The sequence below is a fragment of the Simochromis diagramma genome, unplaced genomic scaffold, assembly GCF_900408965.1.
Source record: "Simochromis diagramma unplaced genomic scaffold, fSimDia1.1 OVJJ01000822.1, whole genome shotgun sequence".
Taxonomy (NCBI): domain Eukaryota; kingdom Metazoa; phylum Chordata; class Actinopteri; order Cichliformes; family Cichlidae; genus Simochromis; species Simochromis diagramma.
In genome coordinates, this window is record NW_024387520.1 from 6,575,227 (window position 1) to 6,594,590 (window position 19,364).

The 19,364-nt window shown below is 39.9% G+C and overlaps 3 protein-coding genes across 7 annotated transcripts in view; 1 reads left to right on the top strand and 2 right to left on the bottom strand.

Annotated features, from left to right (window-relative positions):
- The window catches only part of LOC120726083 (probable E3 ubiquitin-protein ligase HECTD4), a 39,512-nt gene extending 32,516 nt beyond the window's left edge, over positions 1-6,996 (bottom strand). For all 5 annotated transcript variants that reach the window (XM_040019372.1, XM_040019370.1, XM_040019371.1 and 2 more), the window contains exons 1-4: positions 6,336-6,996; positions 2,720-3,273; positions 548-637; positions 334-461 (exon numbers count right to left, since the gene is read on the bottom strand). In XM_040019372.1, the coding sequence (XP_039875306.1) occupies positions 334-461; positions 548-637; positions 2,720-3,273; positions 6,336-6,482 (919 nt within the window). In that variant the 5' untranslated portion in view covers positions 6,483-6,996. The remainder of the gene's footprint in view (positions 1-333; positions 462-547; positions 638-2,719; positions 3,274-6,335) is intronic.
- On the bottom strand, positions 6,871-18,450 carry LOC120726085 (group 3 secretory phospholipase A2-like). Its single transcript, XM_040019380.1, has 7 exons — positions 17,418-18,450; positions 13,400-13,532; positions 12,622-12,756; positions 11,306-12,261; positions 10,561-10,690; positions 8,601-8,720; positions 6,871-8,447 (listed from the first exon to the last, which is right to left on the bottom strand). The coding sequence occupies exons 1-7, from the start codon at positions 17,908-17,910 to the stop codon at positions 8,267-8,269; spliced, it is 2,148 nt and encodes a 715-aa protein (XP_039875314.1). The 5' UTR covers positions 17,911-18,450; the 3' UTR covers positions 6,871-8,266.
- LOC120726088 lies at positions 14,081-16,530 on the top strand. The gene is made up of 3 exons (XM_040019386.1): positions 14,081-14,731; positions 15,178-15,460; positions 15,626-16,530. Exons 2-3 carry the CDS (start codon positions 15,251-15,253, stop codon positions 16,232-16,234), a joined length of 819 nt encoding a protein of 272 aa, XP_039875320.1. The 5' UTR covers positions 14,081-14,731; positions 15,178-15,250; the 3' UTR covers positions 16,235-16,530.
- Positions 18,451-19,364: the final 914 nt, after the last annotated feature.

The following is a 19,364-nucleotide window of genomic DNA, read 5'->3' on the forward strand; positions in this document are numbered from 1 at the left end:
AGAGACATCACTCCACTTCCTCTCTTTTATCCACTTAAGATCTTTAGTTTCAACTCAAGACAAAATGTTTTCTCTATATGTGACATCGAATGAAACCCAAAAAGGAACAATGGTCTTTCCACCCTTGATAATTGCTTGGATTTAAGATGCATTTCAAACAAGTTCAGTGAATAAATAAAACAGGAAGGAAGTATTATGATGGCAAGTGAGACAAGGAGCATCTTTTCCACAACTTACATTCCAGAGAACTAAAAACTTTCAACTACGGCTGCATATTATTTATATCTTTTCATTTTGAGTATCACAAAAACTTTTTCTGAAATTGTTTTCTACCTTTACTCTCTGCTCCTCCAGCAGAATTATCTGGTGTGGGCAGCATGTCCTCAAAACCCCAGGAAACACAGTGTTTTCCCCCCAAGAGGCAGGATGGAGACCCCGGGCCTCCTTCCAGGAGCAAAAGTCTTGAACAGGAGAAATATAATGTAGTTACATGTTGGGGAAGTTATTAGGCATTGTCTTTCAGTTAAATCAAAACAGTTTCCCTCACCTGTACAGTACGTCTGACACAGGGAGGTGGCCCAGATCAGTTTGTTTCTGCAGCAGGTGAACTGTGTGGATGAAGGTCTTCAGGGATCCCCTAGAAATGAGTTTGGCAGATTATTCAAGAGAGCTCAACGTGAAACACAAGTGAAAACTCATTGTTAATCTTTCCTGGAGCCGCAAGAGGAATAATAACTTGGCATGAATTATGGGCAGGATCTGATGTAAATTTAAAAAATTTAAAAGAGATTATGCCACATTGAGCAATCTTCTTAACTTTTACAGATTTTACTCAGTCAAGAATTAATTAACTTATGGACCACGTTCAGGTGTGTGTATTTTAATTCTAAAAACAGTCTACGAAATCAACTAAAACCCAATGCTTGTACCAGAGAAAGGGTTAAGCTATGAAATTATCACTCGTATGTTTATAATAACATTTAATAGTGCTACTGGGAGTATTAAAATCAACAACTAAGACTGAGAGACACCATCAATGCAAGCCTCATGAAAGTGAACCCCGCAATGCCATACTATGTAAACATCTAAACAGCTGATATCAACGTCCTGTGCAGTCCATTTGCTTACATAGCCCTCCTATACAGAGAATTTACTAACCAACTCCAGATGAGGTGGAGGGGGGGAGAGAGGGTGGTTAAAGCTGATAGCCCTTTAATTAGCTTCCACTGCTGGGTGAAAAAGCATCAGGGCTAGATAGTTCCCCACAACAAAGAGCTCTCTGCCTCAACAGAAGGTGAACAAAGAGTGGAGAGTTCTGGTTTTGACAAGTCAAGATCAGCTGTCACCAACAGAAGCTTGAGCTCAGGCACAAATACAAAAACTAAACAAACAAGGATATTCTGCTCATCTGTGCAGAAAAACTAAAAAACAAACAAACCAGATTAAAGATTAGCTTCTTCAGATATATTTTTGTGTGCTTGCTTCTGTTCTTTGGACGCAAGAATACATGAATATGTCTGACAAGTTGAAAGGGTAAGGGTAACGGTGCAATTTACAAGCATTATTTGGGTCCACCTGTCCCCTGAAAGGAAAAGGTCACTTTAAATCATAATAAAGGTGCTCTGAGTTATCACATTTAGCCTATAATATAATATTTCTGTGTTTATGTGTGTTGAGGTGAGCAGTCTTTTCTAGGATAACAATGCCTCCACATCAATAGGGTACAAAGGAACACTGAATTAAAGTATGTAAATTATATGAGTCAGAAGTTTCACCAGATCTCAATTCAAATGAACACCTGTGGGAGATTATGAACCAGAATGTAAGACAGAGCTCCCCACTATCCAATCAAAACACCAAACAAGGTAAAGTCTTGATATATTTTCGAAGAGTTCTAGAGAATGAACAAGGCACAATGAAGAGCAAAACAGCTTCATTAAAGCTGTTTTCCTGAATGTTTCTAGACAATACCTGATGTGAGTACATGTAGAACTATCCATTTAAATGTCTTTTACATTTTATCTCCCTTGTACAAACTCTGTGTGAAGTTTACTGAAACCGATGTGGACATATGTGAGAATAGTGCAGGTAAAAACCTGGTAAATTTAAAGTCAATCGCCCTATGTCCTGCTTTCTGTATGCTATTTTCAAGCAGAGCCCTCATCTAAACCAAACATCAGTATTTAGAAAGCAGCTGCCACGAATTATCTCCTACACACAAGGCCCCCCTGTGCTGCCTAATGAAGTTAATAACAATGACTGAAACTAAGAAGAAAAAAAGAAGTATTGTTTTCCAACAGCACTACTATCTTACTTCAACAGAGTGTAGTTCTGACTACAAGTTCATGGAGCCAAAAAGTCTGTTCATATCCATAAGCTTAAAATCATACCAAAATCTCAACTACTTCTTTATCTTACACTACAAATATCAAAGCAAGATTACCACAGTGCGTTGTGTGGTTCTTAAGAAAAAAAGTTAATAATTTAAGGTTATTGCCTGATAACAAAAATTGCCACTTAAGAAGAGTATTGTTTTTTCTTGATAGCTTATTTTCACAGGTTTTGTACTTCAATGAGATCTTGTATGTAATCATTCAGTGAATACCATTAGTACAGCACACTGTCTACAAGACAAATGGTAAATGACAAGACAAGACAAAAACAGAATGATCCTAAGAAGGATGCAGGTAGAACAGCAAGGAGGAACGGATGGTCTCACCTGGCACAGGCAAGTGCCACGAGTGCAGCAGCAGCGTTTTCCCTCTGTCTGTGCGTTTGTAGGATCTGCGGCTGAGTGTGTCCATGCACTGGGCCTGACTCCTGGGCACCATCTTCTAGCCAGGAGCATAGCAGTCCCTCCAGGCCATTGAGGCAGTCAGCGGGCTCTTTGCTAAGGCTCAGCGGCTGGCAGTCCCGGAGGCAAGCTAGCAGTACCTCTGCTGTGACACCGCAGAGTGCTGGGTCACTGCGAGTTTGGGACTGTAAAAGGGGAAAGACCAGCAACAGGCCGACACGGGAAGTGAAGGGCGCCTGCTCGGGTTGCTGGAGCAGACCTTGTCTTTTGAGCAAGGCCAAGGTCTCCTCATCAGCCCCTCCAGTCCCTTCTCGCTCCTGCTGCTCCTCCAGGGCCAGCTGCCGCTGTGCCCCCCACAGGCCACGCAGGGCATTGAGACGATACTCCAGCAGACGGGCATATGCATTGCTCTGATTCCCACAGACAGCACGCAGACGCTCGGCAAGCTCTACCGGATTCTTGGTCTCAAATGTTAGAATCTATAGGGCAGAGGTAGTGGGAGAGAGGAAAAAAATCAGGTATTAAACTGTTCACTTTTTTCTTGACCATTTTAGAAAACAATAAACAGTGTATTATTTAGAGATGGGAGACAGTCTTTTGTTTCCTGGCAATGTTGGCTACAAACAAATGAAATCTTCCTTATCAGCAGAAACTTTTAATCAGAATACAGAAAAGACACTATGGAAGAAAAGAGGAGAGCAGTGAGAAATTTTATTCTTACTGACGTAAATTTAAATAACACAGCTGTGTTACACACAAGTAACATCCAAATTTTACTGGCGAAAAACTAAGAATTATTTGCAAAAACAGCAAGATGTTAAAATCTTTTTCAATTTGGCAATTTTTTAAAAAAACAATACGAAAAATCTTGTTCTTATGTAAAACGCCGCCATTCAAAAGTGGGGTATATACATGACTTATGAAATACATTTGGTTTATGAAGATCTGGTCATAAAGCATTTCCATAGTTAGCTACGAATCATTTCCACAGAAGGAGCTCTTGTTTTTCCAAGTCTTTGGACTACGCAGTAATGGTCAGAGATAGCAAAGCACATATCCTATCACAAGTGAAACAATGTGCCTCATGTGCACTTAGGCAGCATTTCAGATATTGATTACACATGAATCATGGACTAGAAAAAAAAAATCCATTATAGCATTTAGCAGGCACAATTTGTATTGATTCAATTTCAGAAACGCTGCTTATGTTACAGTAACACCCCATAGCTGGATGCTGGGCCTTCACCTTGCTCTGCAAAAACTGCTGCAAGCGGATAAAAATAGTCAGCATCACAACACCTACGATAACGGCACTGAATGACCGAGCCAGTCTTAAAACTGGACACATGCCTTAAATGTGGAGGATCTGAATGTTACCAAGAATAAATAAACAAACAAACTGAGAGCCTAACAGTGACGCAAGAATGTCTTCTTATTTTATGTTTTAGTACCATTTAGTGGGACTACCCACTATAAATACAAAGTTCGCATTACTACACATAGCTCATCTATTTTGGCTTTGCTTGATAAAACACACGTTTTAGCATTTTATGTTAAGGATGAATCACGCTATACATTATGTAACCATACTCTTTTTTTCAATATCAGTGCTAATTCATAATTAATATGGAAGTTGAAGAATTTATTACCATAAAATGTCCATCATAAGAAACCCTGCTGTAGGTCATTATGAATGGTTATTTTACAGTAAAGTAAAGTTTTGCTTTGAAGCTTTACCGAGTCCTCAGTTTAAGCATTCTACTCTTACAAACATTTTCCAAACTGGAATCCTGAGAACTCAGTAGTAAAGAAAAGCTCTGGAAATGTTGTGTTTCTAACACAGGCACCTCTAGTGTTAAGAACATGGTGTGTGGAATTGTGCTAATAAACTGCTTCTTCCACTATGCAGAGACTATTCTGTATTTGAAAAGTTTTGGTGCCTACCAAGGCCTACCCCAAAACCAGGTGATCAAGGATAAACTGGTAATGCAGCTATTTGGGACATAGTTTGAACTAACAGAAAACATAAAAGCTGCATGTACAGATTTATGAGTTTGATTTGGTGGCCTTTCTTCATATAAGCCAAGCCCATTGTGACTGTAATTAAACATTCACAAAAACAAACCTGTTTTGTGGCTATTAGTACAAGAGTAAAGATAACATCATAAACAAATATTCAGTTTATTGATCTTTTTTTTTCAGATCCAAAAAATCTAAGCAAGGAATTTGGAAACATACATTTTAATTAAAATGTTATAGATAGATAGATAGATAGATAGATAGATAGATAGATAGATAGATAGATAGAAGTAAAACTGATATTTTGTAAGAATAGCGCAGATTGCAATAATAAATATGTACACTATAAAGCTAAGAAAAACAGCTGCATTAAGGTGTAACACAGAAATATGCTTTAAAGCATCTGTAAGTGAAAGCCTTGAAATGCAGCTGACTGATTGCAAGTATGAACTCTTGTAAAGGTTAAGTTCAGCACACAATTCATAACTATTCCCACTTTATCATGAAGTTTGCTTGTTTAAAGCCAGTAACCATCACTGTCTGTTAGTCTACTACTCATCAACAGGCAACTCCGAGCACAAATTAGACCCCAGCTCATGAACATGTGACATGAAGACTGCCGCAAATATTCTCCACGGTCTGGTGGATCCTGCTAGATTCAAAACAAGGCACAGTAGGGAAATATCGAGTATGTAAATATGCGGTGTTAGCTCGTTGTTTCCATCAGAATCACTGTAAAGTTTCTGGTCATCTAACAACATTGATTCTTCCGGTTATGGGATGAGACTTTCAAAATAAAAGTCGTTTTAAAAGCTTAAACATTTGGTAAACAATAGAGTCTGCAAAACATAGCTTGTTTTGTGCTTCGAGAACAAGATTCAGAGCAGGAGAGATGAGAACTGTTTTTCCCCTGCGTTTGACAATGACCATAAAAACACTTCTCAAGGAAAGAGCAGCTATGTCACCTTTACATAGACTAAATCTGTTTACTATGCACTAAATAAGCCAAGATCTAGTCAGGAAAAATAAAGGCATACATGCATGTGTTTAAGTGAAAAAAAGTAGGAGCTGTGTAGCTTGATACCTGAAGTACACCTCTAATTGACATATTAGCTCAACACTGAGTACAATATTAAGTACCAAATCAATATGACTTCCACATTAATATACTAGAAGAAGGACACTACGTAACATTAGAGATTTTAGAAATGAAATTTACCATGTTTGTAATAGGACTAAGTTATATTTTGAAGGAAGGGGCAGGAATTGAGTTGACACGGCTCTCGGTTACCTTGATGGTAAATTTAGCAGGACAGGAAACTTGCAAACGTCTGCACTACCGTTATTACGGAGGGTGTGTTTCAGGTGACAGTCAAAACTAATTCTTACATTAAATAAACAAAAAGATACACTGATCTCATATATACACAAATGTTCCTGTATACAGCTCTTTATGTTTGTTTGCATGTGTGTGTGTGTGAGAGAAACTGAGCTGGAAAAAAGAGCGATGGCTTTTACCCACCTCTTGCTCGGTGTCCCCCTGCTCCGATACTCCAATTTCACTGGGCAGTTCGGCCAGATCTGTGACCCGAATGAGACCGTCGTGGAGAAAAATGGTCTCCTCCTTCACCGAAAGCCACTGGGACGAATCCACAGCCCCGGAGCCCATCGCTCTCCCCTCCGACAGCGTAGCCAAAGGGGTCGAACATTAAAAATTCAGTGACAGAATGACAGAAACGCCCTAGCTAGCCTGATAGCGACTCACAATAACATAACAGCCGTCAGCGCCGAGGTCTTATCTAATGGTAGTGTTTGACAAGGGAGACAAGCTAACTTGACGAGTGCCAGTCAGCGGGCGAGTTGTAGTGGCAGGTGTTCTTTACATTACATGGGTGCTCTGGTCATGCTAACAGCGGCTGCTAGCTGTCTGGCTCAGTTAGCTGAAGCGGAGCTAACTTACCGTACGGTATCGTTATAGCGTTACCGAGCAGAGTGGGCGTGACAGCCGTGCTAAATCCGTTATTGCGTCGCACCGTCTAAACGACAGTCTTTTCAAGACGCAAAGTGAACCTGTAGTACTCTCATTTCACGGCTACAACCCGACTGCAAGCAGCTCTGCTAATGGCCCGGTATCTGTCAGTGCCTGAAGAAGATAATGAGAGTCACCAAGCTGTCAGTGCGACGCCATGTTTCCAAGGCCAACTAACCGCTCCCAGAATGCACCGCGTGCTAAAATAAAAGCTGTCTAAAGTCATTTATTTTGGTATCTAAAACCACATCTTATCACAGCTGTGAAATGACAAAGGCACATTTATTATTTAATTTAAAGATCTTTTAAAAAAAATCAATGTATTATTATTATTATTGTTATTATTATTATTAGTGCCATCTGCCTCTATCACACCCTAACCCTAACATCCTCCTCTGTCACAACAACCTTTTGAATGTGCTCTTTCACTACATCCATGAACTTTCTCTGTGGTCTTCCTGTTTTCCTCCTGCCTGGCTGGAGACAACAAATTTTGTCCAGTATAGCTGCTAGCCCTCCTCTGAACATGTCCAAACCATGTCAGATTTGCCTCTTTGTCTCCAGACCTCCCAATCTAAGCTGTCCCTCTAAGACAGTCTTAACATTTCAGCTCAGCCTTCTTTCTTTTTGTCAGTGCCACTGTTTCCAAACCATACCTCATAGCAGGTCTCACTGCCATCTTGTAAACCTTCCCCTTTACTCTTGCCGCTATCCTTCTGTCACAAACCACCCCTGAACCAGCCTGAACCAGCTCCACTCTCTTCTTGACCCTAGGTATTTAAACTTGTCCACCTTCACTGGCTCCTCGTAGCTTCACTGTTATACCTGACTCCATCTCATTCATAGACATGCATTCTGTCTTGCTTCTACTGACTTTTATTCCTCTAAAGAAAGAGCCAGTGGCTGAATATTCAAGCACTTAAATTTTTTGATTTATAGCTGCTGCATGCGGGAAGGCAAATCAGCTGTTGTTCTTTCTAAGGAAGTTGTGAAGTTTTAATGTAGACATGACAATAATTAAAATGTTGAATTCTTCCTTTACTGACTCAATGCTTTTCCATGATTTGCTGGGTTTGTAGCTTTAATCTTTATCTCTTTATTCTAGTTTTTTCCCCTCACTGAGTCATACAATATACAGTGCAGACGACAGAGTGAATTTAAAATCAATTCAAAATCAAACAGAAACAATAAATCGATTTAATTATGTTTTCATTCCACAATCCAATCATTTGCAAGTCCACATGCAAACGCTAACTTACATTTATAAGAATGTAATTACATTTATAAGACCATACTTTGCTAGTCGAGGGCCTTACTTCTTAAAATGCTGCAATTTTCCACCATCAGGGAGAAAGAGCAAAGCCTGCGTGAAATCTAAAGCTTATAACATTTATTGTTACTGCACATAGCAGCTTATTCTACAGTCATCTGAACCGTGCCATAATATCAGCTCCGCTTTCTAGCCTCAGGCATCGCTTATAAAGGCGAACAGGAATCCCTCTTTTTCTGTCAGTGCCTGAAATTCGCACCCCAGCAGAGTCTTTTTCCTCTATCTTCTTAAGCACTTGATGTAGGTCAGAGGCTTTAGTGAAGCCTCTAGAACAGCTAGGGAAAAAAGACATAAAAATATCAGCAAGAGAACTCAGCACAGTAATCTGTTACAGGCAAACTGAGTGAACATATTAGACAAGGGGCTGGTACTGCTTTAACCGAAAAGTGTTAGAGATTAATGCGAATAAGCATATTGGAGCTTAAAACCTTTTTTTGCCGTGGCATTTTTCCTCATTTGGCAGTGTAAAGCAATGCTGAGAGACGAAATGCAGCATGAGAGAATGCAGAATGCTTGGTCGCTTGAGGCTTTCAATCTGAACAGCCAAGCTGTAAAATTGACAAAAAGGACAAGTGACAAGTTAATTCTTGTATGTAAGGCAATAAGATCACTTGTAGGAAACCAGTTAGACATACAGTAGAGCAAGAAAAATTTCAGAAAGGGAATAATATCATTTATATCTCTCCACGTGTGATCTCAGAGATATAGGTTAAAAAAACATTACATTTTTATAGAATAAATAGTGATGAAGAAAAATACTGTATTCCTACCATGTAGTAGGCAGCAAAGTCCATAATCCAATATAAACATATCAAATATCATATTAAAACCATGAATGTATGCACACTGTGCCTTATTCTAACAAGAAATGACATACCTCGATCCAGGCATGCTTTTATTGTATTGGCAATGTGTTTGGGATTATCGTCATGATGACAAATGAAACCATTACCAATCAGAGGGTACTGCATGGCGGATCAAATTCTGTCCATACATTTCGGTGTTTGTGATTTCATGAATTAACCTCCATGTGGAAATATGTTGAGTTTTGGCGAAAAGTGCTTTGGTAATCACCTTGTTGGTGCGAAAATGCTTTTTTAGTCCTGCTAAACTGGGTTATCTTTGAAGATTTTCATTAATAGAAATGGGAAAAATGTTACTCACAAGTGGTCTAAAGATACCACTTAAAATTGATTCTTTCTAAGTGTTCTGTTATGTGTAGTCACAACACCTGCTCAAAAGTATTCTTCAAGACCATTTAAAAAAAAATTAAAGTTTGATTCCTTGGCACAAAACAAAAAGAAATAAGTGGTGGCTCAAGACTGTTCCACGGTAGGTATTTTTGGCTGCTCCCTTTCCACATGTCACCCACATTGGGTAGGATTCCCTTTCTGGTGTAAACCCAAAGGGAATCTTTGCCTGCAACTGAAGTTAAACCATAATCTTTTAGTTTATAAATAAACAAATACTTGGTATTGGAAAATATGCATCTTACAGTGTGCCGTCCCTCCTGCCATCACAGAAAATGTGGACTCTGATGGAGACAGAGTCACAGCTATTTCCAGTATTGCAACAGCAACGCAGTACTTATTTTGGATGGTTTCCTATTTTACCCAATATTATAGTTCCACTGGTCTTTAATGATACCGCTGCTACAGTCATTAGATTATTGGGGTGATTTCGGTTGAATTAATTCACAGCTGTGTAAGGCTCGTATTTCCTTAACCTCATTTGACGGTGTCATAACGCTATTTCCAGGGATAAGATTACTGGTGTATTAAATAAAACAATCGTGAATGAAGTAATTCCCACGCTGTGAAGCTAGGATTACTTTTTAATGTGTTGACATCGTAAATTTTTTTCATGATTATTTATCTGTTCTACAGCCATAAACAGCAGCAGAACAGGGGGCAATCTTATTAAGGGGCAATTTGGTTAAACTCAGTACCTCCTTACATTTCATGCCTTTATCACCTCCTGCTCCCGCCTGGACCACTGAAATGCTGTCCTAGCTCGTCTGCCTATTTGAGCCATGTTCAGAACTCCCACATCACCCCCACCCTCATGTGCCTCCACTGGCTCCCAGTCAAGTCCTACAGCTTGCAGAAGAAATACTGCTCCTCACCTACGTCCTGGTTTTTAACTTCTGTGTGTAAAATGACCTTCGGCCCAGTAGAAATCAGATTTATAATTATTATTATTTAATCATTAATAAACCTTTATTAAAAAACACATTGTCCAGTCTTTGATCGGGGCAGCTAACTTCCTTTGTAAAATAGGCCGCCTGAATACGCCTGAATTTTGCATAGGTGTATAACATACAATTATGTGAACATAGAACATGTAAAACATAATGCAACACTTATGTCATATAAATAAAATTGTTACCGGCTGGTGCAGTCACAGTGATAGGCGGTCTTCGACTCCGTGTTCTGGAGGCCATATTTTTTTTTCAAAGGAGGGATTTTGAATTTACAGTAGTCCAGATGTTTGAGGCTTTCACACAGGAGCTGGCTATCTACAGGAGCAAAAATATATATGTGCATATATATTTATGAGTGTACTCAGATTTCTTTACAGAACTGGGTATATTTGCTGGTTACTGATGCTGCTATTTTCTAGTAAAGATTAGCCCTCTTTTTTTGGCATTTGTAATTTGTAGTCAGCAACAATGACGATTAGCATTCTGTCCCATCGGTAACGACAGCTAATAACACAGCTGAGCAGCCTGGTAATTATTAATAGAATAATATCCTGAACTTCTTCTTTAAACACATACATTTCTCTGTTAAGCTACAATCAAACTGCTCATGTGGAAAACTAACTGATATACTAACAAATAAAAATAGCCTTGACAGTCATTCAACTCACTACCTTGCATACTTTCTAACCTCCCCTCTTGAGTATATTTTGTAATTAATAACTCAATCCCATTAATATTACAATTAAAATTAAATATAATAATTTGGATTGATCCAGAAGAACATGAATGTTTCCAACCAAAGTGAAAAATGACTAATTTTAAAAGCAACTAAAATACTAAATTGCATTTCAGATGCTCAAAATTAAAGAAAGAGGAAAATCAATGGCTTAACTTGCAGCTATAGCCCTGTCAGCAGCTGTACGCACTCACCTGTTATCTTATGCAACATTTTACTTTGTTTAAGGCTTCTCTCTGTATGGGTGCTTTGGGCTGTGGTGCTACCTGTGAGCCCCTGGTTTGAGTTATTCATTAGCAGATAGGAGTGCACCTGCTTTTGTGGCTCATCATCCTTATTAAGCGGGGCTGCTGTTTTTAGTTTTGCTGCAATGGGTGTTGCAAAAGTAGCCGTTATCAAAGTGTTTGATGTGAGTGTATTTGTTGTCTTTTCAACACCCAGTGTAGTCACTTTGATTGGTAATCTGTCCGTAGTTGTTTTCATATGAGATTTTGTTTCTCGTTCCAAACAGCTTTCACAGCCTGACTGAAAAGCATCACCCCTCACACGCTTCCTGTGTCCACAGCAGCCGTTTCTCTTGATAACGTCTTTGTGACTTTTGTTGGTTTTGGTCACTGCGGCTGTTGTTTGGTGGGGCTGAAGTTCTGGCATCTGTGTTAAAGGTGATGGTGCTGTAGATGAACTCTGCAGATCAGAATTTGAGCTGAGCTGTGGTGAATCTCGGCGTCTCAGTGTGGAGTAATCTGACAGGCCCACTTTGATATGCTGGCTTTTCTCGCTTTCTTTACTCTGTAAGCTACTTTTAGAAATCTTTAAAAGACCTGTTTCCACTGACGAAGCAGTGGCGTGTGCCTTTGATGTTGGAGGCAACTGTGAAGGTGCTGCTCCATGAGGTTTATGGCGTCTTCTGCATCCTCTTGCTTTTGTCTGTCTGCGGTGAAAAGTGTCTCCTCTGGGTGGGTCTCTGAATCTACACTGATGCTGAGTTTTAGATGACTTTCTGCGAGGGGGGCTTTGAGTTACATGCTGCTCCTTGTTACTTGGTAACTTGTTGGTGTCAGTGTCCGCATATTTTTGCTCAGCATCAGAGGTGTTGTAGGGGAGGGGGCTTTTGAAGACAGCATATGGAGCTTCTTTGGCTACTTTGCACCTATAGAGAGAGTACAAAGACTTGTTACAACAAAAGAACGTAAAGGAGAACCATTTTCAAAACGTTAAAAAAACATTCTGCTCAGCACATTTCTTATCATTTCTTATTTTCTTACTTTACTTAAATAGATCCTAGCTTTTGAGGAAGATAACGATAGTGACACAGTGGAAATTAAAGACCTACTGGCAGAGTTTAAGGCATGTTAATACAAGCTGCAGAAGTGCATCTGCCACTCAGGCTTCCAAAGCAACCATACCAACACTGTTCACAGAACAACCCCTTTTCTATGGTACTGAGCAACTGTTATGTCTAATAATATGCAGTCAAAGTATCAAGCAACAGTGTCTGTGCCTCTCTTACATCCCCCACCAGTACATCTCAGTGCACCGCCTCTGCTGCTTGAGCTCAAAGCAGGGAATCCGGAGGATGTTGAAGAAGCTGTAGCCTACCATATTAGAAATGCTATCATTCACGTCCAGAAGGCACTGTCGAAACCTAGTTAGAGGCAGAAAAAAGAACGAGGTGAGTCAAAGTTCAAAAAGCAGTCCAGTCAATAAACACACGAATGGCAAGTGTTTCGTCGTGTTTGACTATTCCCAAACATTTTATAACCACATCCGTGTGCTTCTTTGGGATGAACACCAAAAAGTACACACAGACTTGTCAAGACTGGATGATTTTACAAAATAAAATCACAGCACATACATAATATGTATAAGGAATGGAATGCCCTCCAAATACAAAGCTGCAGAGCAGCGTGTTCACTCATGAAATCAGTTTATCTGGAGGGGTGAGCGCAGTGATGCATTTATTACCCCTTTATAAACAGTTATGTCACATGGCCCCGGGCTCGTCTACTTAAATCGGTTTGCGTTTACTGGCACCCTGCCAACATGACACGATAGGAACTTTCCTCCGAGTTTATTAGTCGGAAGTTTAAGAAGGCATTAATACTGATAAATTCAGCCTTTGAGCAAATCTGCCTTTACCTGACTTTCCATGCCAGCCAGGGCAGTATGTGGAGATGTCAGGGGGTGGAAAGTGAATTAGTGGTTGCAGGAGTTTCCCTTGAGGCGATGAATACTTGGAATCCTGCCTCTGTGTTAAAGATGCCCGGTGGGTGTGTTCTGACGCTCACCTTTGGTCACACTCACAGTGTGAGACGGTGAAGAGGTTGCGGTTGAACACTCCATAATTCACCGTAAAGGCCGGGATGATCTGCAGGCAGTGGTCGTGCTCACGGCAGCATCTGTCTGTACCCTCAAACATCCCTGTGTGCAGGATTTAATCACACATCAAAGGGCACTTTGCTTGGAAGCAAAGCTTTTTTCAAGCAAAAGATCACATACCTGATTTGAAAGAAAAAGCTGCAGACTTCAAAGGCAGTTATTTGAAAATTAAAAATGTATGGGTCACAAGATTTTCAATTAAATAAAAAAAAACAAAAACCCTGAGCCACATCTTTTTGACGTGACTATCATATAAAAATATCAAGAACCTCTTAATTAGATTTTTGGAATCTAAGTATATGAGTGATTATTTTGGGGAGAGGGTAAAACAGCTATATCACATTTTATAGTTAAAAAACAAAAAGAAATCCATTATTCTTATATTGGCATCTAAGGGTGATAAACATGATAAACAAAGGGCACAATCTGGCCTGAGATTTGACTAAGTATAAGGTTTACATAGCAAAGGTTATCGACTATGAGGCCATCTGATGTACTCCTATGTGGGAGTCATACCTGCATACATGCTGATAAGAGTGTTTGATAAAATAATGTCTATTTTGTTCTGTCCTATACCATCTCAGTTTACAGTTTTTCTCAGTTGCTTTGGTGCATTTCTCACAACAGAATTAAACTTTGCACAATAGTTAGTTCAACCTCCACAACATGTAGTCGTTTTGGCACAACCTTGTGGCGGTTTCATGTTCATTCCAAATGCCTTTGGACATGAAGCAGTTGAGTAAGTACAAATATCTAAAGAATGGTCACTTTTGACTTGCTATTCATCACTATCTCCTTGCTTTTATCATGAATGTCACAATTATTTATACTTGTACCGGCTGAATAGTCATTGTCCTTACAACTAATAGTCTTCATTTCATTGCTTGTGTCAGTGCACTCAAAATTGTTGAACATCTTGTCAAACAATTTGTACACCCATTTTGAAAACCCTATTTTTAAGGAGTTTCCATGAAAATCTCCATAAATTACTTTTCTCAGGTGAACCTTATCTCACACTAATGAAAATTGGTGTGTGTTACTCTTACTTGCAACCAATGAAAAGCCTCTTCTACCCAGTCACAGGTGAATCGCGTTACAGTATCCCCTACTCTACAAGTATATATATAATGTAAACCAACAGACAGGATTGGCATGAGGTGCATACTGAATCTACAAAACTGCAGAACATGGAACGTCAGCCTTGTGGAAGAGGGGTGAGGATCAGTGGAGGACAAAACCGGGTAAGAAGAGGCCAACCACAGACACGTTCCTGACGAAATCAGGGCAACACTTGTGGATCATGTGATAAACCATGGCCTCACAATGGCCGAGGCTGGTCGAAGGGTGCAGCCAAATGTTGGGAGAACTACTGTAAGTTCTATTATTCAGACATTTCGTCGGGAAAACAGGTGAGCATACTGTAATGTAGTTATTCAGCACAAACTAATTTGCTCTGCACTTTCATAGTCATACAGGAGACTTTCATTAGGACATGACCTTATAGATCTTTACATATAGACGTACTGTGACTGAAGCGCAGACTTGGCCCAGGTGTGGCATAGTGTGCTGTGGTACAATACTGTACAGTAATGCTGTAAAGAAAGGAGTTTTGAATGATAGTCCTGTAACAATTACTGTAAGCATGTTTGCACTTATGTTTGTGTTTTGTCATCTGCATCTCAAAAAGGACTGCCAGACAACCTAGAAGAGGTGGAAGAGGTCCACTTTTTCCTCTTGCTGCGGAGTCAAGAATTTGTGCAATGGTGGCTGCAAACAACGCTTTGAGACTGAGAGAAATACAAAGAACTGTCGTAGAAGATGACACCATCTTTGGAAATATTCAGTCAATATCAATTTCCACCATAGACACAGTCCTCAGATGGAATGAAATGTCCATGAAGCAATTGTACAAAGTACCATTTGAACGGAACAGTGATCGAGTGAAGGAGCTCCGTCGCCAGTATGTACAGGTAAAACATGTTTGCATATGTACCTCTGTTTACTGTAAAAGTTTAGGCCATGTACTGCACTTACATTTATGCATGTTACTGTAATCCTATTTACAATTCAAACTGTACAATCTGTTGTGCTAAATGCACCATTACAGACTTTTTTTATTCTCATCCTTTGTATAGCGTATCCTGGAATTGGAGGCCAGGGAACCCCTGCACACGTTTGTATATCGTGACGAAGCGGGCTTCAATCTCGCAAAAGGCAGACGGTGTGGACGAAATCGCATTGGAGAAAGAGCCACCATTGATGTCCCAGGCCAACGAGGAGGAAATATTACAATGTGTGCAGCAATCTCAGAAAATGGCGTTCACACCCATATTCCTCGTATTGGTGCATACAATACACAACACATGTTGGCTTTTCTGGACGCTCTTTATAGGGACCTAATCCCACAAAATGAAAGGGATGAGCCTGGTGACAATCAGACGATATATGTAGTGGTTTGGGATAATGTTAGCTTCCATCACTCTGCTGTAGTCAGGCAGTGGTTTGCAGCACACGACAGGATGCTTATGGAGTTTCTTCCTCCTTACACTCCATTCCTAAATCCAATTGAGGAGTTTTTCTCTTCCTGGAGGTGGAAGGTATATGACAGGCATCCACATACCCAAATGACCCTGCTAGCAGCTATGGATGCAGCTTGTGATGACATCACAGCAGAGTCCTGCAGAGGGTGGATTCGACACTCCAGAAGATACTTTCCCCGATGCATCGATAGACATTCGCTGTGATGTTGATGCAAATATGTGGGCAGACAGACGGGAGCGTCTAGATAGACACTGCTGCATATCAATGCAGCAGTGTCTGTTTTTCAGGATTTTTTTTTTTTGTTTCATAACTACTGCAGTAAGGTTTACTGTCTAAGTGAGTTTGTTTGCTGTAAAATGTTTGATTTACTGCATTTCCCCCAGTTGCACAATGCTGTGAACAGTTTCAATTAAATATTATCAAGAGTGCATATGAAGTGTCTTGATTTTCCTTTACAATTTATGGTTTTCAACATGCCATGCATGCTGTCCAGACTTGACATGTCACTGGGAAGCACCTACAAGGAAATCCGTCACAATGAGAACATGTTCAAACCATTTGATTTTGTGACCAAAGGTGCTGGTGTAATGACTTGTGATTGTGACAGCCCTGACACTTTGATATAAGTACTTGCTTTTGATGAATATATTATCTGTTTTGATTAAGGGACTTGCTTTTGAAGCACTGACTACTTATTTTGAGCTACCGACTTGCTTTTGAACAACTGACTTTTCTTTTTGATGAACTGACTCACTTTTGCAAGTTATCCAACATGTTTTGCAGTTTGCACTAATTGTTTTGAGAAGAGCCTTAGTAGTGGTGCAGAGATCAATTCTGTTGTGAGAAATGCAACTGAGAAAAACTGTAATGATCTCAGTCTAGCTAAAAGTTGCCAGGCTCCAGCACTGTGGAGCTGCCCTGCTGGACAAACTAGGAAATGGCATTATTTCTAAATTACTACAAGCATTTTTGACTGTATTGTGTTCTGCAAAAGAAATAGGTTTCCCCTTTTGAATAAGGGAGAAGCCAGAAGTAGCTTTAATTGGGACATAGTGGTCAGTAATATAAGCCGAAGTGAGTTTCATTTTATTCTCATTTCAATTTAAATCCTTATTATTGCTATCAGTGAGAACACTTTCTGGTATGTCTAGAAAATGACAGGGATATTAGTTCTTTTAATTGAGGTGATTTTAGCGACAAGCAGCTTGAGAGGTTTGGATTTTAAATGTTCTTTCACGAGGCTTTCTGTAAGCACTGCTGGAGATTACAAACACCAGGGAACTGCAACTCACTTGTCTCCTCTTATCGCCAAAGTCCTCGAAAACCTCAAACAGGCCAAATATGTTTTAATCACAAAGTCAGAAAACCAGAATTCAGCAGTCTCACCTAATTCTTCATATCCGTCCGCTGTACTTCCACTGCCGCACCACAACGTGCCCGGGAAGATCCAGGCGCGTTTTCTCCGAGCTTTTCTCTCTGTCTCATCTGTTCTTGTGCGTATGGTGAGCTGTGACGCACTGGAAGCTTCGAGGTGAGCGCAGTCGGCTTTCTGCAGCGCCAATAATATGCTGCTGATATTAAACCCATAGCTTACCTCTTGACCACGTGTGTTGCTTGTCTTGCAGAGACTGTGATATCTTTCTGTCATCTGTGGACTGAGGTTTACTGTGCATGTTACCAGTCTCATATCTTGGGACCAGATGGTGAGATACAAGGAGCGCACGCCGACTGTGTCTTCGTGCAGAAAGGAAATACGCGTCTGTACGTTACCACGAATCGACGTAAAACAGTAGAGACCCGGTCCGACCATATCTTGTGCTTTTGATAAAATGATTGCTGATAAGAAGTAAAAAAACTGAAGTACACATCTGCTTTTCATCTCAAAGTATTGGGTCTATAGTCGGTCCGGTTTAAGATACTGAAGTTAAAAATTATGACAGGAGTGTATTTGTAGCTCAGTCAGCTTAAAGGCATCTGTCCCTGAAGAAACATTCGAGAAGTAAGGTTGAAGTTCATAGGGTCTTTATAATGCCCCTCCGATGCTGAGAAACTTGATACTCAATTTCGTGCTTGCGTTTGAGGGTGTGTACTTGTCCACCTATCCTAGTGAAGACCAGATGAGGACACGTTGGTAAAATGATCCCTTCAAAGAGAAAGCGCTTAGAAGCAAGTTTATCATAGTTAAATAAAACTAGACGTGAAACCCCCCCCCCCCCCAAACATTTTAGTTAATTCAAATAAAAATTAAGATTTTTATGTGTTGACTCACAGTTTTCAGATTGATGCAAATGTAGTCACCAATGAACCCAAATGGATATCTCCAACAATACTTTTCCATCAATAAAGCACAGTTGAAGTGGTTATAAACTGTCCAATCGTCCACCTCGGTTTTTATCCTTTCAAATTTCATGTTTGTTCCATTTATTACCACCATATGATGAGAGCATCTTTCCTCCTAATATCAGAAAGGCTTTTCCACATCAAGAAGCTTGTTGTTTTTTTCCTTAGACTTTATTGATCTGTGTAAACTCTCTGCAAAATCTTTACATGCAAAGTTATTTGCAAACATACATCTTTCCGTTGCATGCACTATCTATGTACAAATACAGAGATTAAAGAAGAAACATTCCACTGAACTGGCTGAAACAAGAAGAAGACAGGTGTGGGTGTAGCTCAGGAGAAAGCCTGCTTTTGTTTTCTGCTCGTTTTGCTTTTTGAAACAGCAAAATGCCGATCATCATTTGACGATCACTGTGGCTGAAATAGCACAAATGCGGGACTGGAGGGCGTCTGAATAACTGCCACGAGGGGGCAGAGTGGTTTTACAGAGAAAACAAGACGCTGGAAAGATTTTATGTACAGGACCTCTCGTTCAAAGTATAAGATTAATGTCATAGTCTGCTACCGATAGAGTTGGACATGGTCATATTATGATGTGCTCAGCTGATTATTAGTCTATCCTGTGGATGCTAACAAACCAGTTTATTCAGATTACACCATAGTCGTTATAGTCATGCAGAATATGCCCTGTTGTATATAAAGTATTAACAGGAATGTTGTGGGGGAGAAGTGTAAACATTGATGGAATTACAATAGCATTGATTTCTTACAAAGTACATATATATATGTATCTGTATCTTGAACAACAAGACATTTCATGCATAGAATCTTTTTGTTTTTGTCTTTGTTATGACATTGGAATAACTTGCAGACAGCTGTATAAATTGAGGTCGATCCACTTTGTAAGGTGTGCTTTCCTTGGTTTTTTGTAATCATTGAACAAACGCACACTAAAGCCTTGAATGATTGGGGTGTGGCAGACCGAGGAGGGTG